This window comes from Zootoca vivipara, chromosome 6 (genome assembly GCF_965207765.1).
Source record: "Zootoca vivipara chromosome 6, rZooViv2.hap1.1, whole genome shotgun sequence".
Classification (NCBI taxonomy): domain Eukaryota; kingdom Metazoa; phylum Chordata; class Lepidosauria; order Squamata; family Lacertidae; genus Zootoca; species Zootoca vivipara.
In genome coordinates, this window is record NC_142589.1 from 8,332,096 (window position 1) to 8,354,431 (window position 22,336).

Below are 22,336 nucleotides of genomic sequence, written 5' to 3' on the forward strand. Positions count from 1 at the left end.
TGTTTCAATATTTCCTATGTAAAGCAACAAGCAAGCTAGCTTTTTTCATGAATTTTCTCCATTCTGGAGAACTTAAAAAGCTCATGGCTTTGTTGTGCTTCAGTTAGGCCAAACTGTTGTTATTTGGATTTTCCTTTAAGGGGCCAGCACAAGGCTACCTGCCATTTTCAAGGGCCAGCAACAACCTCCTTACAACAACCTCCTTGCGCTCACCTGGCCCTATCCAAGCAGTCACTTCAATCTGCATGCCAAAGAAGAGTTTCCCTTTGGAAGCATTGAGCGCTTTCTCCTGATCCTCCTGTTGCCGGAAGAACACCAGTCCATATCGCTCTTCAGAGGCTCCGTGAATCTGCACAGATGTCACCTTCCCGTACTTCTTGAACTCGTGGAATAAACCATCTTTAAGGCTGGTGTCTACACCCCAAGAAGCAAAGCAGAAGATTCATGCTGATGGTTACAAAAGACACTGTAGCCTTTTTGGAAAACGCAACACAAAGGTTGCGGTTTGTACTCTTTGGTGTTGTGACTTTCTATTTCTAAATGTATAGTGTTACATACACACAGAACTGCCACCTGCAGAACAAGCTGCTTGGATTCACCCTTCTCCCAACCAAACATGCCACCTCTCCTCCCCAATTCCCCTCTTTCTGCTGTCAACCATTCCCTGCATAGAGCAATGTGTAGTCTGCACTTGGAGAAGCCTAGCAGAATCACCCTGGCCATAAGGGAACCTCAATACAGCCTCCACTGGCATTGCTCTGTTGCTTCTTGCCCTTTTCCAGGATGAGCGGAGCCAAAACTGCGCAAATTTGCTCAGTCCTCTTTTGTGCAAAACTGATAAAACTGTGCACAGAATTTTGATTTAAAGGCACATACACAACTGTGGTAGGAAAATTCCATGCAACTTAGGTTGATGAACCAGACTGCTTTAAAAAACCCTCTTTCAAAATTAATGCTGCCCCATTTGCAATATGACATATTTCCCACCAGCATTCATGTCAGCGGTAGCCTACCAATGCAGTTCAAAGCTCATTATACAGAGCTTGCGTTTTCCAGTGGCATATTATGGGCAGTCACAATATCGCTTTGGTTTAACATCAATTATAGGTGATGCTGCTGGCGCCTCTTTAGATCTTACCTGTGGAGCGCACTGGAAGATTCTGAACCTTAATCCCAAAACTTTTGCGGGGCTCATCTTTTTCCAGAGATGGAAGCAACTGGGAGGTGGGTGCTGGAACTGCCGTGGATTGAACTGAACGGGCCGGAGACTCGTCACTTGAGCTGCTGCTGGAGTCACTACTGTGGAAGTAAAAAGGGAATGGAAAATTCAGCATAGGGAGGCTGTCAGGTCATTGCGTTGAAACAAAAAGGTGCCCAAGGCCAAATTATTTTACCCATCAGCAGAAAAGCAGCATATACATTTGGGGACAGAATGAGGGTGCCAAAGTCTTCCCTGAGGAATAATAGGGTGTGGGAGATTGTTTGCTTTTTGTACATGGGAAAAACTCAAGTGTCTTGTCCCAGGGCAATTAGAAATCTGAGATCTCTTTTCAGTCCTAAGCGGGGTTTAAATTAACAAAATAATTATGAAACTATTCTGTGATTAAGGAACCCAATACAGTCAAATAACTGGGGAGTTATATAGACTCTTTTTTAAGTTTATTGTAAATCTGGGCATACTGGCTGCAAGTTAAGATTCCCAGGTCTCAATTCACACGTTTCCTGAACAAAAGTGAATTTTTATAAGAATACATTAAATCCAAAAACTAGTCATTCACGTCTTTCACACTATATACAGGTAGCCAAACGTTTACACAAGTTCAATATGTGTGCAACTGTGTATATGCACATCATGCCAAACCCGGAAGTGACCCAGAAACACCATAAAGACATCACTGAAACAGAAAAGAAAACAAATAAAGAAATAGAGATATAGCGGGAAAAGTGATTAAGTGAAGGGAAGCGTGTTGTAAATAGTAGGAAGGAAACCTTTTTATTCATGTTTTTTCTACTTTCATTTTTGCTGATTCATGTGTTCTTTTTACTTTTATTTTTCCATTTCTTTTTTTCCCTTATTTTTTTCTTCTTTCATTTTCCCTTATGTAACTTAATTATTATGATTTTGTATCTATTAGTTGTATTATGTTGGATGATTGGATTTGAAATATTTATGATTTATATGATTTATTTGATTTAATTAATCTTTATGTTCGAATGAGTGGATTTGATATGTATGAGTTATATGATTTAATGATTTTGTAAACCTTTTAAAGACCAATAAAGTATATTTTTAAAACTTAAAAAAAAAGACATCACTGAAACATCACTAAAAAGGCGGAATGGAGGCAGGGGAGGTCAGAACGAGGCAGGGCAGAGCAGAGCTGAGCAGGGGCGGAATGGGTTTTTTCAATGGGTCAATTGTACTCAATTTTCACTGACAAGCTCATAATTAGGAAATTAATGTTCTGCTTTTTCTGTTCATATACAAGGGCACAAAGCAAAATGACTCACCTGAAGAAAAGGGCCACAAATCAACAAAAAGTTAGATGGCAACTAAACAAAAGTAATGGTTCTCAATAAATTGGTCCCAGGGGTGCGGAATAAGTTGCACACCCTTTTGGACATAAGCTTAAAGCCCCAATCAAGTGAAAATGAAAAGGAAGCAAAAATTAAACAAAAATCTTCACAAAGCCAAGGGACTCTACTTATCTTGGAACAACTTCCTCCTCACAGTGTCACGTGAATGGGCTTATGGCTTGCTGACTCCGCTGATGCTAATTGTTAATTATGGTGACACCTTGACAATGATCGGCTGATTGGTGCAATGGCTAGGACAGTTCAGAGTAGCTCACAGTCCACCTTCCATGAGGAAAAGGGTGTTGGTTAGTTGTGATTAAAACATTGCAGGGTTGTGGTTGAAAATTTTGATGGCCCTGAGAGGAGGTAGAGAAGCTAATGGACAGGGAGCCCTGAGGATAAGAAAGCTATATGAAGGTGCATAGTGGGAAAACAAAAATACAGTGGAACCTCGGTTTATGAACACCTCGGTTTACGAATTTTCGGTTTACGAATGCCGTGGACCCATCTGGAACGGATTAATTCACTTTCCATTACTTTCAATGGGAAAGTTCGCTTCAGTTTATGAACAGACTTCCGGAACCAATTACACCCATGCTTCAGGTTAAGTACGCTTCAGGTTCAGTACTCCGTGGACCCGTCTGGAACAGATTAATCCACTTTCCATTACTTTCAATGGGAAAGTTCACTTCAGTTTATGAACACTTCAGTTTAAGTACTCTGCGGACCGTCTGGAACAGATTAATCCACTTTCCATTACTTTCAATGGGAAAGTTCACTTCAGTTTATGAACACTTCAGTTTATGAACAGACTTCCAGAACCAATTGTGTTCATAAACCGAGGTACCACTGTATTAAAATTGTGTTTTTAAAATGCCAATTCAGATGTATGTGTTGGTTTTGTTTTTTGATTAAAATATTGTAAGTTGCTTTGAGTTCCCATGTCAAAAAAGTGACTAGTACATTTAATAAGTAAGGAGAAGGAAGACCCTGAAGGTAGAGTAGGAGAGGGGGAATTAAGGCATGAAAGGGCAACAAGGAGAAATTTCACAGTGCTTAAGACAAGTAGAATTTTATGTGGGAGGTGGAAGAAAAACTAGGGAGAATGATCTAGAACAGTGGTTTCCAAACTTCACCCACAGTCCACCTGAAAACTGCTGAGTGTCATGGAGGACCACTTAATGGGATTTCTGCCTGTTGTTTAGCAACTGTACCATACTATGCCTTACAATTTTATGGAATTCAAACTGTAATAAAATACAAAATATAAGAAACAAAAGAAGCAACAGAAATATAATTAAAATCAATATTAATATTTAATGTGATCGGTGTGCCGTCTTCAGCTACAAATCATGGCATGGATCACCTGAATGAAGTGTGAATGGTCTGTGGACTGCAGTTTGGGAACCCGATCTAGAAACACGGTAGAGAAAAGAGAGGGAACAAAGTAGACAGTGGTCTGAGGAAGTAATGGGTGGTAGGGATATGGGAGTTGGAAAAGGAGGGTTAGAGATAGGAGGGTCTGGGCACTTTACACGGGAATAAAGGGAGCAGCCAAGGGGGCATATGGTTGCTTTGCCTATACCAGTGATGGGCAACCTTTTGAGCTTGGTGTGTCAAAATTCGTCAAAAAATGAGCAGAACTCAGGTGGTGTGTCACTTTGAGAAAAAAACCATAATTTCGTGATTTTTATAGTTTAAATAACAAAAATGTATAATTGTTTCCCCTTTTTAAAAAAAGGAAAAAGAAGAGGGGGAAATTATTTTAAAAAATTTTTTAAAAATATTTTAAAAGGGAAAAAAATAAGGCAAAACCCAGGGGTCTTTCCCAGTGGGACTCTGGGCTCAAGCCTTCCTCCAACGGGTGCGCTGGGAAGGTGGGCTCAGGTTGGGCTTGTGCCTCCTCGTGGCCCTCTTCAGCCCACCTCTCCCCTCACTCGGCTATGCTTGCGCGGTGGCGGGGCAACAGGGAAGGGTTTTCAGCTTACTTGGGTGTCTCTTCTCTCTTCCCGGGATGGCGGCGAGGTGGCGGCGGTGGCAGCAGCGAGGTCGGGGTCGGGGTTCTTCTCCCTCCCCCAAGGGCCCCCTCCTCTCCCTTGAGGCGGGGGCGACGGGGATGGCAACGGAGCAAGAGGACCCATGTTCTCCTTTGCCTTGTTTTTCCTTCTTTTCTCCCTCCTTTCTGCGGGGGCGGTGGCAGTGGCAGCGGGGCCGGGGCTTCCTTTTTCCTCCTCCGGCCTCTGGAGTGCCTCAAGGCAATCCGTCAGGTTCTTGGGGTGGGGGTGGGGTCCAGCAGCTCCCCAGTTGCTGCACTGGTGGCCCCCAGTGTCCGGGCAGTGGCAGCAGCAGTTTCGGAGGCTCGGGAGCCCATCCGGCAGCTCCTGCAGCGCTGGTCACTTGCAGGAGCTCCGCAACTCCATGCCGACCACCATCTTACCTTGCCAGAAGTCCACAAGGACCCCAGAGATGCGTCACCTACGGCATTCCGCCGCTGGCCGGAAGTGAGGTCTCGGCATGCGGCCGCGTGTCACCGAAAATGGCTATGTGTGTCAGTGCTGACACACGTGTCATAGGTTCGCCATCACTGGCCTATACAGAGACATTTCATCAGATATGACCTCTGCTATAACTGCAGCACTGTGAGACTGGCAAGCAGCGGGACAGCGACACAAAGACTAAGCAGCAGCAGAGGTGGTATGGCTGAATTTCAAACATTAATTTTAAATTACTAGCCAAGTTTCGGTTCAGGTGCCCTGTTAACTGATTCTGCTAAGCACAATTATTTGGTAGTACAGTGCAACTTAAAACTGGGTTGGGATACCTATCAATGGCATGAAAATTATGGTTTTATGTACAAAAGGATGGCATCTGGAGATTCAACTCATTAATGACAGATTATTGTCTTGAGAGAAAGGAATGTCCTGGAAGATCCCATTCCTTTCCAATGGATGACTCATTTCAAGAGTAAGGTGTATATCCACCACTCTAGTAGCATCACTGAGCCATGATCATGTCTCTGCCAAAGGTAGGGAGTTCAGGTTGAATGCTTCGGGCATAATAGAATGAGGCCAATAAACTAGCTCCAGTTAGGAAGTAGAATGCAAGATTGCACATATTCCAAGGGTCTAGACCCTCATTCACCTTACATTCAGTGTTCAAAAGACACTGCTGTGCACCATGCTGTGCACCAGCCAGTCGGCCAGCTGATCTGTAGAGATGCCTTGTCGCTGTTTTATTCTGGATTGCTTTGTTTCTGGCTTTAATGTAACCCACTTTGAGATTTTTTCTTTGAAATACAAAGTGGTGGTTGTTGTTGTTTAGTCGTGTCTTCCACTGCCTCCCACAGTTTGGTCAAACTCATGTTTGTAGCTTCGAGAACACTGTCCAACCATCTCGTCCTCTGTCGTCCCCTTCTCCTTGTGCCCTCAATCTTTCCCAGCATCAGGGTCCTTTCCAGGAAGCCTTCTCTTCTCATGAGGTGGCCAAAGTATTGGAGCCTCAGCTTCAGGATCTGTCCTTCCAGTGAGCACTCAGGGCTGATTTCCTTCAGAATGGATCTTCTTGCAGTCCATGGGACTCTCAAGAGTCTCCTCCAGCACCATAATTCAAAAGCATCAATTCTTCAGTGATCACCCTTCTTTATGGTCCAGCTCTCACTTCCATACATCACTACTGGGAAAACCATAGCTTTAACTATACGGACCTTTGTCGGCAAGGTGATGTCTCTGCTTTTTAAGATGCTGTCTAGGTTTGTCATTGCTTTTCTCCCAAGAAGCAGGCGTCTTTTAATTTCGTGACTGCTGTCACCATCTGCAGTGATCATGGATCCCAAGAAAATAAAATCTCTCACTACCTCCATTTCGTCCCCTTCTATTTGCCAGGAGGTGACGGGACCAGTGGTCATGATCTTGTTTTTTTTGATGTTGAGCATCAGACCATATTTTGCGCTCTCCTCTTGCACCCTCATTATAAGGTTCTTTAATTCCTCCTCACTTTCTGCCATCAAGGTTGTGTCATCAGCATATCAGAGGTTGTTATTTCTTCCGGCAATCTTAATTCCGGTTTGGGATTCATCCAGTACAGCCTTTTGCATGATGAATTCTGCATATAAGTTAAATAAGCAGGGAGACAATATACAGCCTTGTCGTACTCCTTTCCCAATTTTGAACCAATCAGTTATTCCATATCCAGTTCTAACTGTAGCTTCTTGTCCCACACAGAGATTTCTCAGAAGACAGATGAGGTGATCAGACACTCCCATTTCATTAAGAGCTTGCCATAGTTTGCTGTGGTCGACACAATCAAAGGCTTTTGCATAGTCAATGAAGCAGAAGTAGACGTTTTTCTGGAACTCTCTAGCTTTCTCCATAATCCAGCGCATGTTTGCAATTTGGTCTCTGGTTCCTCTGCCCCTTCGAAATCCAGCTTGCACTTCTGGGAGTTCTCGGTCCACATACTGCTTAAGCCTGCCTTGTGAAATTTTAAGCATAACCTTGCTAGCATGTGAAATGAGTGCAATTGTGCGGTAGTTGGAGCATTCTTTGGCACTGCCCTTCTTTGGGATTGGGATGTAGACTGATCTTCTCCAATCCTCTGGCCACTGCTGAGTTTTCCAAACTTGCTAGCATATTGAGTGTAGCACCTTGACAGCATCATCTTTTAAAATTTTAAATAGTTCAGCTGGAATATCATCACTTCCACTGGCCTTGTTATTTGCAGTGCTTTCTAAGGCCCATTTGACTTCACTCTCCAGGATGTCTGGTTCAAGGTCAGCAACCACACTACCTGGGGTGTACGAAACCTCCATATCTTTCTGGTATAATTCCTCTGTGTATTCTTGCCACCTCTTCTTGATGTCTTCTGCTTCTGTTAGGTTCTTTCCAATTTTGTCCTTTATTATGGTAATCTTTGTACAAAATGTTCCTTTCATATCTCCAATTTTCTTGAATGAATCTCTGGTTTTTCCCATTCTGTTGTTATCCTCTATTTTTTGCATTGCTCATTTAAGAAGGTCCTCTTGTCTCTCCTTGCTATTTTTTTTTTGGAAATCTGCATTCAATATCCTGTATCTTTCACTATCTCCCTCAAATTTTGCTTGCCTTCTCTCCCCCGCTATTTGTAAGGCCTCATTGGACAGCCACTTTGTTTTCTTGGATTTCCTTTTCATTGGGATGGTTTTCGTTGCTGCCTCCTGCATAATGTTACGAGCCTCCATCCATCTTCAGGCACTCTGCCCACCAAATCTAAATCCTTAAACCTGTTCCTCACTTCCACTGTGTATTCATAAGGGATTTGATTTAGATTGTGTCTTACTGGCCCAGTGGATTTTCCTACTTTCTTCAGTTTAAGCTGGAATTTTGCTATAAGAAGCTGGTGATCTGAGCCACAGTCAGCTCAGGTCTTGTTTTTGCTGACTGTAGAGCTTCTCCATCTTTGGCTGCTGAGAATATAATCAATCTGATTTCGATGCTGCCCATCTGGTGATGTCCATGCGTAGAGTTGTCTCTTGTGTTGTTGGAAAAGAGTGTTTGTGATGACCAGCTTGTTCTCTTGACAGAACTCTATTAGCCTTTGCCCTGCTTCGTTTTGAACTCCAAGGCCAAACTTGCCAGTTGTACCTTCTATCTCGATTCCAAAGTGGTATAGAAGTGAAATTAACAACAACAACAACAACAACAACAACAACAACAACAACAAACAACAACAAACAACAACAACAACAAATTCCATTTAGGAAAAGAAATGTGACAGTGTTTCTAACACTGGCTTTACACAGCACTTCCTTATTAAGCTTTTTGAAATTGGCCTTCTTAAAGTCCAGTGCATGTCCAACTACACTCACTTTTCCCTTGCCTGTGTATAATGAAACCCAGGAGGATATAATCATTTCTTCCCAAGGTTCCCTGTGCTTTCACTATTTTCCTTCCTGTTGGTGAGCACCAGGTCTAAGAGAGATGACCTGTTTCTGGGAAACAAAATTGTCAGTGAGGCAACTGAGGAATTTATTGCACCTTTCATTCTTCGCAGAGTTTGAGTTCCAATAGATATTGGGGTAATTGAAGTCTGCCATGACTACTATATCTCTCTACCTTTTGAATGCTTGGTAATCTGCTCTAGGAAGGAATCATCCAAGTCCTCAATCTGGCTTGGAGCAGACACCCACAATAAGGTCACTGCTGTTTTCCTCTCCTACAATTTTTACTCATATACTTTCAATCTGCCTTCCATGCTCCAGGTCATGGATTTCTTCACAAGCATACACATCCTTTACATATGATGCTACTCCTGCTCCTTTCCTGTTTGTTCTATTTCATTTAGAAACTTTCTACATTCCAGTCATGAGTCTCATCTCACCAGCTTTCAGTAATGTCTATTAGGTCATGTTTGCCATCCTGTATTAAGAGTTCGTTTTTCTTGCTTGTTTTCCATACTCTGGGCATTGCAGAGACAACTGAAACCAGGAATCATTCATCCTCACACTCTGTCTCCCTCCATTGGGAGTCACCACTCATCTCTCCTCTGGGGACTGCAGGAATCATTCTGTACACTATCTTCCACTTGGTGTGTTCTGAGGCCTGTAACCACTGTACTTGCTCCTCTGGCCAAGAACTGGTGTCCAAGGTGAGGACATGGAACTGATTTTGTAGTTCCAGAGACACTGCTTTGCTCCTGACAGTCCTTGCTTTTTAGTGTCACGCTCCAATCTCCTGCATCATTTCCCCTCCTACCACTAGATGGCAATGCTCCTCTGTTCTCACTGTCTGTGTGTTTTGAATTTAAAAATCACCTGCCACTGGCACCTTTCTCTTGCCAGATTTTCCCCATGCGCCATAAACTGCTTAGGATTTGTTACTCAGGATTTCAAAATAAAGTGGATAAATTAAACTCTTGAATACCATACTTTCTAGCTGGTCAAACATTTGTTCCACCGACTGCTTTGATCCTGCAAATCTGCTCTGGCTGCTGGAAGGGATCAGAGGGGTGGGAAGTGTTCTGGTGGGGGGCTCTCTCAAGGTAGCGTTGCCATACATCTGGATTTTCCTGGGCATGTCTGGGATTCCAATGCCGGAATTAGTGTCGGGGGGGGGGGGGATTTCAGACAATCACCTCAATGTCTAAAGTGGATAAATTAAACTCTTGAATACCATACTTTCTAGCTGGTCAAACATTTGTTCCACCGACTGCTTTGATCCTGCAAATCTGCTCTGGCTGCTGGAAGGGATCAGAGGGGTGGGAAGTGTTCTGGTGGGGGGCTCTCTCAAGGTAGCGTTGCCATACATCTGGATTTTCCTGGGCATGTCTGGGATTCCAATGCCGGAATTAGTGTCGGGGGGGGGGGATTTCAGACAATCACCTCAATGTCCGGATTTTGTAAATTTCCCCCCAAAAGGCTTAACAATATTCTCCCCCCCCCAAAAAGAGCTTATCTCAAGGGGACTTCTCACCCTCCCTGTATTCTAGTTTTCTGGTTCGTTTTTTTTATTCTCTTGTTTGGTTTGAATTTAGTTCATTGTATTATTTTGTGGTTTAATCTTGTAAACCTTCATGATAGGGGAAAACAATTTCCTGGTAGCCATGCAACACATCAAGAGAAGTACTGTACAAATAAAAAACATAGATGGTGAGCATCTTGTGATGAGACTGGCTTCTTCTGTGAGACATGCGTGTACCATCCACAAACAGTTTTTTTCTACAGCATTAACTTTTTTTCCAGTTGCAGTCAGATTCAATTAGATTGATGGACATTATCATTTCCTTTAATTGCGTCACAGTCCTAAAAATACAGATATCGCTTTGTCCTGGGCCAGACATCATCTAGATTTGATTATCTAGGTACAGTTCTCAGACTTGGATCATTTTTTCCTAACAGAAATTTGTTCAGACATTGTTTTGTTATCAGAGCTTAAGGGAGAACCCTAATTTATAAACGGATTACATATTATTTTGATTAAATATTGAAGGTGCCCTTTTCCAGTAGGAATAACTGGAGAGGTTTCCTTAGCCTGGTGCTTTCAGTGGGGAGTGCCAGCGTCTTCTGTTAACAGGTTGCAGTGTCTCCTAGCTTCCCTTTTCAGAGAACAGCAGCAAAAGCGGTCTCTGTTCTGAAATCAGTTTGAAGAAATGTTCATAGTCTGGCTCCTCAAAACAGCACACATGCGCGAGAAAGACACACAGACACAGAAACACACACAGAGAGAGGGGGGGGGGAGAAGGCAAGTTGTGAGAGGCTTGCAGGCATCCTATTACGGCTGAATTATTTGCGTAATCTTTCATCTTCTGTGCTGTCACAGGATGAAAATAACGAACTACTGCACTGCGTGTCAACACACACCCCTTACACAAAGCTAAGCTGTGCCTTATTTGCTACCCGAATAGAATGCCTAGTAAATATTTATGAGAAAAAAAAGATATAAAAATTGAGTGATTGGTGTAGAGGTAAGAGTATGTAGAACCTGGTAATTTGCCATCAGTGTGGAATCTGATTCCTTGTGTACTGTAATTGAAAGACTTCCTGGAAGTGCCCTTTTAGAGGGTGCCCTATGTCCTGTTGCAGGAGCATGAAGGCAGCTAACGATTCAGATTTGTTCAGTTGATTCTCAGTCAGTTGGCAAAATGCTCCCCATCAGTTAACATGAGAGTGCCAAAGACATTTATCTTGAAGATGAGGGTGTTTCTCAGCAGCCATTTTTCATTCCTTTTTACCGATTACACATACAAAATTACAAAGCTACTTTTCTCATTCTAACTATCATCAAACAATACAGTGTAAATATAAAATACAGAACTCTTATTCCAGCTGATTACTATTCAGTCCTGGCTACTCTGGGCCCAAAATCAGGTAAACAGACCCTGTTTGATTAGATCTTCTCAGTGTTAGAAACTCAGATATATAAGCTAATTGCCAAACGTCATCTTAAATCTAGGTTACAGTCACCACAACAGTATGTCTAGGCATCATTCTCACTCCGCCCCGCCCCCCCCGTGAAACTTGTTGTTGTTAATTTCTTTTCAATTCCGCTCAATGTTTTAAAGAAACAATCTTAAAGCAGTTTGCAATACATTAAAACATCGAATCAAACAATCCAGAATAAAACCAGTTCAAGCTTCAAGGGAAATATTTCAGATCCTTCTCTAAGTGACATATTGCTTTCCCCATATTTATTTACCTACTTAAATTATATCGCTGCCCCATAGCAGAAGTATTCTAGAAAGCCAGTGTGATGTAGTGGTTAGATTAGGACATGGGAGATCAGGGTTCAAATCCCCAGTCATGAAGCTCACTGGGTGACCTTGGGCCAGTCAGAGCCTCTTAACTACCTCCCAGGGTCGTTGTAGGGATTAACTGAGGAGGGGAGTGAACCATGTACTCCTTGGGAAAAAGGCAGGATATAAATGCAGTACATAAGCTCTTCTGCTTACCTCCTTAAGAAAGTTATGGCTATTTGACAGTGAAATGGCCTCCACTGGAAGATGGTGGACACTCCTCCACTGGAGGTCGAATGGATCTGTCATGGATGCTTTAGTTGAGATTCCTGCATGGCAGGGGTATGATCTAGGGGCTCCTCGGGGTGCTTTCTAATAAATGATTATATGATTCTAAGTGCTGTGAGCTGGTGATTACAGGCAAAGTAACCTTACATTCACTTATCACATTACTGTTTTCCACTGTTTTCCCCCCTGAGATGTCTCACCCCACCAATATGTCCACTCTGGTGTGCAAGTCAAGAGTCATTTCCAGAAGAACTTGAGGATTACATACCACAGTAACGAAGAAGATGGGCACTGCCAAATGCAGGTTCTTTCCTTGCATGGGAAAGTATCATTACTTAATTAAAAAAACGGATTTATACCCAGTCCACCCCTCTGACCCAAATGATACAAAGAACCATGCAACTGCTCTTCCATCCCACTGGGGCTTTGGACTATGGTTTCTCAAAGGTCTGTAACCCCATGTCTTTCATGGTAACATGCCCCTTTTTAAAAGAAAAAAGAAAAACTATACTTGCTTAGTTTCAGCATTTGGTTCTCTCAGTCCATCAACTCCACAGGGGAAACTGCTTTCAAACTAAGGGGACTTACAAAAGCATTATGGGATATGGCATGGGATGGGGAGGCTTGTCTCATGGGCTAATTGAAGACCAGTGTGGTGTAGCTGGCAGGTGTCCAATGTATTTATGTTAAACCTTGGTCTTCAGTTCCATTCAAACATGACCCTGACTTCGTGGCCTTGGGCTAGTAATTGCTGTAAATAACCTACCTCAGAAGACTGCTGTTAGAAATAACAGCATATGTGCCCCATATCTCTGTTTGCAGACCCTCCTACAGGTCAATCACAACCCCCCCCAAAAAAAATATCTATCCAAATTAGGTTTGCCTAAAGTAGCACTTCAGATCTGGGGATCTGCATCAGAGAAGAGGACACTGGCAGAGGTGTGTCACAATGCCCTGTACCATTTCAGATGGCAGCCATTGTGGGGAGGAGGCGCTTTTGACCATTCCCTGCATGCAGAAAAATAGCTCATCAGGGACCTGCTAATCTACCAAGTGATGCTGAAGTTCTAAATCAGCATGTTATTTCCAGGAATAAAGAACTGGGCAAAGGGGTTTGAACAGGAGGAGCCAACCTGGCGCCCTCCAGAGGCTGTCAGACTACAACTCCCATCAGCCCCAGCCAGCAGGACAAATGGCCAGGGCTGATGGGAGCTGGAGTCCAACAAGATGGGGAATTCACCATGCCAGCCACCTCTGGGGTGGAGGAAAAAGAAAGTCCATAACTGCCATGCTGAATGAAGAGCAAGGAGCCCATCTGTCATGGATGCTTTCATTTAGATTCCTGCATTGCAGGGGGTTGGACTAGATGACCCTCAGGGTCCCTTCCAACTCTACAATTCTATGATTCTATGATAAGGGACTATTTATTCCAGGCCTCCAGGCAACCAACCAAGGGTAACTTTTTAAAACTTAAAACTGATCTCTCCCTCAACTCTGCATGCCCCCTGCAACACGCCTCCCCAGGCTTCCCCTGGCCTGGTCCACAAACAACTAACACCAGCAAGTGTCCTGGGAATTTGGGATTTATCCTCCAATATTCTTTTCTCACTCTCAGGAGTATGTGAAGTAAGGCTAATGATTTGCTGCTTCCAAATCTTGAGCTGATAGAACCTGCCATATGTTGTGCCATGGACTGCACTTTTTCAGGCTAGGTGACACACACAAAACAGAGTTAAAGCTGCTGAAGAGTTAAGTTAGCTTTAGCTCCTTGGTCATACACCTCTGTTTAGCAACATCTGCAAAACTAAAGCATTACCCTTTGAGTACAAGTCAATTGACTCAAACAGCCTCTGAACCTAATAGCTTAGTAAACATGCCAAGAGCACAGGTACCTGAGGTGACCTAATTTTCTATTAGTGCTGATCTATTACTGTTGAAAAGGAAAGTGCGAAGATGCTCTCTAGGAAGTTCAGATGTAAAAATAAGACAGAACTGAGAATAAAACACTCACTTAAACACATGACACATTAAAAGCAACTGTGCTTGCAGGCAAGAGAACACTTTTAAAAACTGCAAACTGAGCTGCAGAAGAAAGCACTCCACAATACACAGTTTTACCATAATACCACACTTTATAACAGCAGGTTAATAGCTGATCAGTTAACTAAATGGGAGGGGACACAGAGGGAAGCATGGAATGGAACGGTCCTCCGAAGTCAAGACCAACCACACCACAGAGCTTGTTCGAGATTGGGGGGGGAGAAACAATCTGTAGACACCCACACACCCACACCCACACACATTTGTGCAGTCAACCTTTCCACAACACCCTGGGGTCCATACAAGGTGCCAAACATTCAGTATGAGGTTAAATACGTTCTTTCGTTCATTCCATAAATTTTATTTACTGCTTGATTTCAGGGGGGTGGAACTGAAAGTGGTACACAAACCAAGCAGTGTGTTTTCTCCAAGCTGACATACAGGATGGGATATCCCTCCTAAGCCTCTCACTTTTCATGTTCAAGTAAAGCAAACTATTAGGCTTGAGTTGCAGAGAGGAACTGAGAGAATATTCTATGTTCTGTGGAAGGCTCAAATTGAGGCCTGGGTGGGGGGTGGCTGTAGAGATGTGAAGGCCCAGAAAAAACCCGGGAAAATTGGGGGGGGGGGGACAACGACCAGGTTTTTTCCTGAAGCCTTTTTTGTTTTTTCCAAAAAATTGGAAAAATTTTAATCCTGTAAAACACTCTTTAAAAAGTGAAATAAACTAATTTAAGCATATACAGTGGTACCTCGACTTACGAAGGCGATCCATTCCGCGGCACTCTTCGTAAGTCGAATCCTTCGTAAGTCAAAGTGTCCATTTTGCGCTTTGTACAGAGATAGAACGCGCGCGCAGCGAAAATACTTCCGGGTTTGCCGACTTTGGAAGTCGAAACCTTCGGAAGTCGAAGCATTCGTAAGTCGAGGTACCACTGTAGTAGTAGCTAAAGTGGTTAACAGATCACACACATCAGTGTGAGGAAATACATACGGTCTCATGGGCAAAACATGGGAGGTGGAGTAAGCATGTTGCATAGCAAACAGTGATGAATGAAAAGTTAAATTTCAGTTCCTGTTTGGATACACTATATTTTTAATATGCTAGTTGTGATAATTTTATGCCCATTAAAATTATCCATAGTTATATTTTATGTTTCTAAGTAACAGAATGACTTTCAATCTGGAAAAGAAAAAAGAAGTGCTAATGTAGCATTTTTTTTTCAATTCAAAAAATTCTGTTTCCCCCCCCAAAAAAACCCGGGTTTTTTTTAGTTTCAAAATTTCCGGAAATTTTACATCTCTAGGTGGCTGACAGTGTACAAGAGAGGAGAGAGAAGTTTCCATGCTCCATACCCTCCCTTCACAGTCTTTTCCAGGGCACCTGTCCCTTATCAATCTTATCCTTGGACGTAACCAAAAAGCCGTAACTAGAAATCAAAAGATAAACTGAGCTACTGCCAAGTAATCTACAGAAGGATCATAGGCATGAATGCAAATCTACATAATATGCAGAATTTATTTTACACATTTCTTTAAGACAGAACTTAATATTTCTTTCTGGCATAGAGCACAAACATAGCTCTAAACTCGGTGTATCATTTTCAATTCAGTGTTCATCAGGAGAGACAGCAAAATTTCCCCGTAATCCCTTAAACTCCAGAAATTCAAACCCTTCCAAACCCCAAACAGGTTATTGGACTCTGTTTCGATCTTCATATACACTTACTGCCAGGGGGAGGACCAATGACCTCAGAAGAATTTTATTTATGTGCCTTTCTAATGAAGTCTAATCTGATTAGCCCACACATTGTAAAAGAGCCAATCTCAAGTGATCCAATAATCAACCCTTGTTTTCAGAGGCACATAAGCAGATGTAATTACAACGAATTCCTACACACAAGTCCCATCCTTCTCCCAAAGCCTCCATACTTCTATAGGAGACAACATAGTAGAGTGAAATGAAGCATGTGGGACTTGAAACAAGATCAGGATCAGCCTTGAGAATTCACTTATTTCCTTGGCAAGCTACTCAACCTGAGTTTCTCTACCTGTAGAATGGGAAAAACTAGTGACCTACCTCAGAGGGATACTGGAGAAAAGAATAAGGAAGCGTTATCAGCCATCAAGTCTTTGAAACAGAGTGAAATGTAAATTCAGGAAACAAGCAAGCAGCATACAAGAGAATATGGACTGAAGATCCAACATATCCTTTCATCAACTTTGTTCTCACAACTCTGACCCACATAAGACGGAGGAATCAGCTGGTGGCCATGTGTCATGTCCTACTAGTTAATACTGTCATATGACTGTGTCAATAAACAACTACTGTAATTCCCCCCTAGCTAAAAATAGGCCAGTGCTCAGGCAGAGTCCAGAGATTCTTAGTCAGGTGAGCACAACACACCGGTTTCTTGATTTACATACTGATTAGAAGGCGGCAGTAAAAGACTGGTTACGCATGTTAATGACCTCCAAATTTTGGACTTGTGTCTAATAAGCAGAATTTGGAACACACGCTACACATGCCTTGTTTTGAAATGGGTAGTGAGATACATTTAAGTGTGTTATTCCACCTAGTATTCTTGTACAGAATGGCCTTAAAACAGATATTCAAAATGCTTCCAATACCCAGATACCAGGTCTTCCTTAGGACTATTATTATTTCAAAAACTCTAGTAGTATTGATTTACATAAGGTGCAACACCAAGCCAAGGGGGATGGGAATTACATATGATAGATATCTGGAGTGGATTGGCAGGGGTTTTAGCAGTTTGTGCTAAAATGTAGAGACAAATTTTTAAAAAACCTGTCCCGCTCTTTTAAAAAAAAGTCTTTAAAACAAAGGATATATGTGTGTTTTCTGAGTCACTTTATGTTTATACATGATTTGAAGTGTTATAGTAGCTGTGAGCATGTTTTAAGCTGGAAATCTCATGCTCATCTCTCACCTCTGCCATGCACTAACTGCGGGGCTCAGCAAGCCACTGTGATTCAACCTGGGCCTGCCATCTCTAATGGAGGAGGAACCTTACAGGCCTTCTTTGTCAGCCCACTGGTTCATCTAGATGTGTTAAACCAAAGGTGAGATGTTCTGGGAGCTCTGCAAACACCATCTGGATAGTTAAGATTACAATTACTTTGATTGGTCGTTGTTGCAAGAATGAGCTGGTATATGTTCATATTTGCTTGCTTTGATGCTATGCTTATATGTGGGCCCTGGGATGCTCGGCTCTTGGCCCAGAGACAGGAGCTATCTTTAAGCCTTGGGTCCCTTTACCTTTAATGGGGTCCAGTATATTCTAATCAGGACCCAGGTGGCGCTGTGGTTAAACCACAGAGCCTAGGGCTTGCTGATCAGAAGGTCGGCGGTTCGAATCCCTGTGACGGGGTGAGCTCCCGTTGCTCGGTCCCAGCTCCTGCCAACCTAGCAGTTCGAAAGCACGTCAAAATGCAAGTAGATAAATAGGAACCGCTACAGCGGGAAGGTAAACGGCGTTTCCATGTGCTGCTCAGGTTTGCCAGAAGCGGCTTTGCCATGCTGGCCACATGACCTGGAAGCTATACGCCGGCTCCCTCGGCCAATAATGCGAGATGAGCGCGCAACCCCAGAGTCGGTCACGACTGGACCTAATGGTCAGGGGTCCCTTTACCTTTACCTTTATTTGCCATCTATGCCCTCAAAGGTCAGGTGGATTGATGGGAGATTCTGGTCAAATTTACTTATGCCTTCGTTTGTATAAATAATGCTTACATTATACATATTAGCACTTTGTGGACAAATTACAGTAACCTCTCAATGTTGTTGTGTCCAGTCCCAGGTGCATTGTAAGTTTACACCTTTCTTTAATAAAGCACTAGACCTGGCCATTCTGGCATTTTTGACATCCTTGTTTGGTATCCCTGCATCAAACCACTCACTCAGGCTCTCTTTTGGGCCTGCAGTTTAGAACACTCGGCAAGTATGGCTTACTCTGACTAGCACTAGCTCTCCAAGAATCTTTCCAGTTCAGCTGCCCAATAAGCTTTCAACTGAATCAGCTCTCCCAAGATTTCAGACAGAGATTTCCCATTCCCCGAATCCTTTTGGTAGAGATGTCAGGTATTAAATCTAGAATTGTGAACATGCAAAACATAATGCTCCACTGCTAATTAGCCATGAAAGCTTGAAATTCGGATCTCTTGGCAACATCCTTTCTATTTATGACAAGTAGTGCTAAATTCACACAAATATCTGCAACTGAGTTCATCCACAGTCTAATTCCCCAACTGGGAACGTGAGTAACCAAAGCAACCCAAGGTTATGGTCAAACTTTCCAAGAACTTCTGAGAATTGTCCTTCTTCAGCCAGCAGAAAAGAAACATTCCCAACCCTAAGGCCTGTTTTTGAAAACCTGGTGTGAAAAATGAGCAGGTTCAGACAGTATGTCCTTAGAAGTTACTAGCCAGACTCCCTACAAGTTTACAGAAAACTTTTCAACCTGATCACCTGAAGACAACATTTACTCATGGGAATCATGTGAGCAGCTATTTATAAAACCCAGGTTCAGGTGTTCTGGTGATAAGAAGCAACAGCAGTGAAGTGGCACAACCAAGCTGCAGAAGTGTTTTTTCCAATATATACACTCATGGGCTCCTTATGCACAAATATAATTTCTAAATGCAAGTAGCAAGCATCCATGCAGAGAACAGCATCCTCCAGCAAATGTCAGACATTACCATTTTGATCAGAGTTGTCCTTGAACAAGGTTGGGGGAAAGCACAAAAGATTGCCACCTACATCTGCTGTTGCAAAAACAGCAGCAAAAGACCCAGCAAGAAATGATACTCATAAGAGTCGGACTGTCACACAATGTATTTATTTAGTGTCTGTCAATGCCATGCTAGGCTACGGGACTGGGTTATATTGCCCAAAACCAAACAGTACAGTGTTCGTACCAACAGCTCCATTAATTATGAATCCTGAAATCTGGGATCCCCTCCAAACCAGCACCAAAATTTTGCAATCTTTTTGAAGCATGCTCAAAGCATGGTAAGTGATACATCAACCCAGGGCTTGTCATTAACACCATTCAAAATACATCATTCTCCTATTTACTCCAAACTGGTGCCAAGCGGTTGCAATTGTTTTGCAGCGCAAAACCCCATGTTTTGCAGCACCCCCAAAAATGAGTAATTACTCAAACCGGGGGTCATAGGTATCACCCAAGAAACCAACACGGATCAATTTACTCCAAACCACTATCAACGTTTTGCAGCTGCTTTGCAGCATTTTGTAGGGTAAACCCTACACTTTGCAGCGCGTGCCCCCCCCCAAAGTACAGTAAGTGATGTATATAACTAGGGCCCCTAGTAAACACCACCCAGAATCCAACACAGTCTTGATTTACTCCAAACTGGTGCCAAAGTTCAACCAGTGACTTACTCCAAACCTGTACCATATTTTTGTAATTGTTTTCAGCATTTTGCAGCACTCTTCTAGACATTGACAAGAAACAAAAACATTTATACACACATTCTTGTAAACATACATACCAGCATCAGCTGCAAATATCTACATACACATACACATCTACATAAAGGTAAAGTGACCCCTGACCATTAGGTCCAGTCGTGACCAACTCTGGGGTTGCGGCGCTCATCTCGTGTTATTGGCCGAGGGAGCCGGCGTACAGCTTCCAGGTCGTGTGGCCAGCATGACAAAGCCACTTCTGGCGAACCAGAGCAGCGCACGGAAATGCTGTTTACCTTTCCCGCTTGGAGCGTTACCTATTTATCTTCTTGCACTTTAACGTGCTTTCAAACTGCTAGGTGGGCAGGAGCTGGGACCGAGCAACGGGAGCTCACCCCGTCGCAGGGATTCAAACTGCCGACCTTCTGATCAGCAAGCCCTAGGCTCTGTGGTTTAACCCACAGCGCCACCTGCATCCCTACACATCTACATACACATGGTCAATTATTGAGAAAAGTATTTATTAGCTAAAGTTGTTATCACCAGGACCTGAAAAAATTCCAGAAGCATAATGTGTGGGCAGTAAATGAAAATGGACCAGACTAAGGAATGTGGGAGCTTTATATGCACAAATTCATTGTTTTAAAAGCTGTAAGACACTATTTAGAAATGATAACATAGTGTAAAATTGAGTCTCCGAGAAGCCAGCATGTTTCCCGGGAGCATCCACTGAAAATGTTTACTGGCTCAGTTGCCAAAATATTTCTATGTTCCAGTTTCATAAGGTTACAGAAAGCTTAGTGCCAAATTTGTATGTTTCTATACAGGTGTAAATCTGTATATGACAAACGATTTGCCTATTTTTACTGCATAATGACTTCTTGTTCCTTAGGTCACTGTACTCCTCCCACATGTCATCATGCCTTGGAGAATATGCTACATAATGCTCCATGACATTCAGGTGGATTGATTGGCTCCCTCGGAAACGCACAACACCTCTAAGAACATGTCACACACAGCAAAAGAAGTGATGCACTCTCTTAAAATGCCAAAAGTTGGGGGGGGGGAATCTATAGACAAAAATAAATTCTGGGGGGTTAAAAAATTTTATACAAAACTCTATAAATCTGAACCATTGGACTCCCAAATCTTTACAAAATTCCTAGAAGAAAAAAATAAATCCCAAATTTATTAAGACTCTTAGCAGAAATCCAAAACAGAATAAAAATATGAAGCTCCACAAAGCACCCAGTCCTGAGGGATTCATTAGCTTTTTTATTTAAAAAAAAACCCAGAAAAATCTCACAAATTGTTTCTTGACATACAGAATAGAAGCCAAATTCCTGAAACTTGGCATATCTCGTTTATCACAGTTATACCCAAACCACAGAAAGAACTTTAACAAGTTTAATTACATAGATAGACCTATTTCATTGATTAATGTGGATGCTAAATTATTTACAGGCAAAATGGTTAGTGGACTTTCAAAAATTTCACCCAACTATGTCCACCATCGCCAAGTCAGATTCTTAACGCCTTCTCTATTAGATGGATTAAATACAATTTTTTAGAGTTAATCACATCCAGAACCTACTGTTTTCTTGATGCTGGGTGCAGCAAAGGCATTTAATGGTTTAAACTGGCAATATATCTTTACACCTACTCGCTGGATCATCAACTTGCCATGATGAGTGGGCTTGCATGTTCCTATGACCCTTGTGAGCGAAGCCCTCAGGAATCTCGTACTCCCAGCAGGGTCACCCAAGGCAGTAAGGTCAAAGGGAAGGAGCTAGACAAAGAATGATCCAAGAAGTCCTCAACGGCAGTACAGGGGGATAACAAGCGGTATGTTACAACGGCTATGAAGGCGGATGAAGGCTGCAGCAGATAGCAATCTACTGGTTTGTCGTGACTACTTCATGCCATCGGAACAGAGCCCTACTGTGAAGACTGTGCGTTGGTCAGCATGCACTGATCTACACACATAAAACAAATTCACGCACAGGTGTCTTCCAAAAACCCAACCCAAACCCCAAAAGTCCCATGGCGATCGGCAGCTGTATCCATGATTGAGCAGCCCTTTTTAGGATCCACTCTGCTCACCCTGAGAAGGGGGAGGGGCTAGAAAAGGTGCCCTAAACATAGTCCTGCCTCCCTTTTCCCCTGACTGGATTACCGCACCCAGTGGGGTCACCACCTAGCGGTTGTAAAAGACAATTGATCAACTCCCACCTGGAAACCAATGTCCCCACTGTGGAAGGAGGGGTGGATCCAGAATTTGCCTCCACACTCACTTACGGACCCATTGTTAAAACCGTGTTTATGGAAGACACTCTTACTTGGGTAAGAGTGATCGCCAAAGAAGAGGGTATCTTTACAATTCGATGTTCCTTTGGTATTAGTCCATTCTGGGTTGATGAATGGTGAATGGGGAACTCTCTACAACATTTCCCATTGGTCAGGGCACAAAGCAGAGCTGCCCACTGTCTCTCCTGCTTTTTACCTTGGTCAAATCTGCTATTAACCACTTTCTAAAATCAGATTTTACCATATGGAAGTAATGGGAGGCTGAACTTCTACCTTTTGATTCCCCCTTTAGTCCCAATAACTCAACACACTTCATTTCACACAGTAGCCAAATCAGGCTGATTTCCTAGGTGGGAAACATATATAAATTCAGAGATTTCTACACTAATCAAAAGCTCCTTACAGCTCCAGAATTATTATTTTTAAATGGGAGACAGATCATGTGGCTGGTTAGAGGTACACCAAATT

At 42.8% G+C, this 22,336-nt stretch overlaps 1 protein-coding gene across 10 annotated transcripts in view; it reads right to left on the reverse strand.

The window, feature by feature from the left end:
* The window catches only part of SPEN (spen family transcriptional repressor), a 71,721-nt gene that overhangs the window by 21,632 nt on the left and 27,753 nt on the right, over nt 1-22,336 (reverse strand). For 6 of the 10 annotated variants that reach the window (XM_035120375.3, XM_035120379.3, XM_035120377.3 and 3 more), the window contains 2 exons: nt 1,139-1,299; nt 214-414 (listed from right to left, as the gene is read on the reverse strand). In XM_035120375.3, the coding sequence (XP_034976266.3) occupies nt 214-414; nt 1,139-1,299 (362 nt within the window). Of the gene's footprint in view, nt 1-213; nt 415-1,138; nt 1,300-16,189; nt 16,413-22,336 lie in introns of those variants that run through there. The other 4 variants (XM_088670930.1, XM_088670934.1, XM_088670932.1 and 1 more) reach the window with 4 other exon arrangements.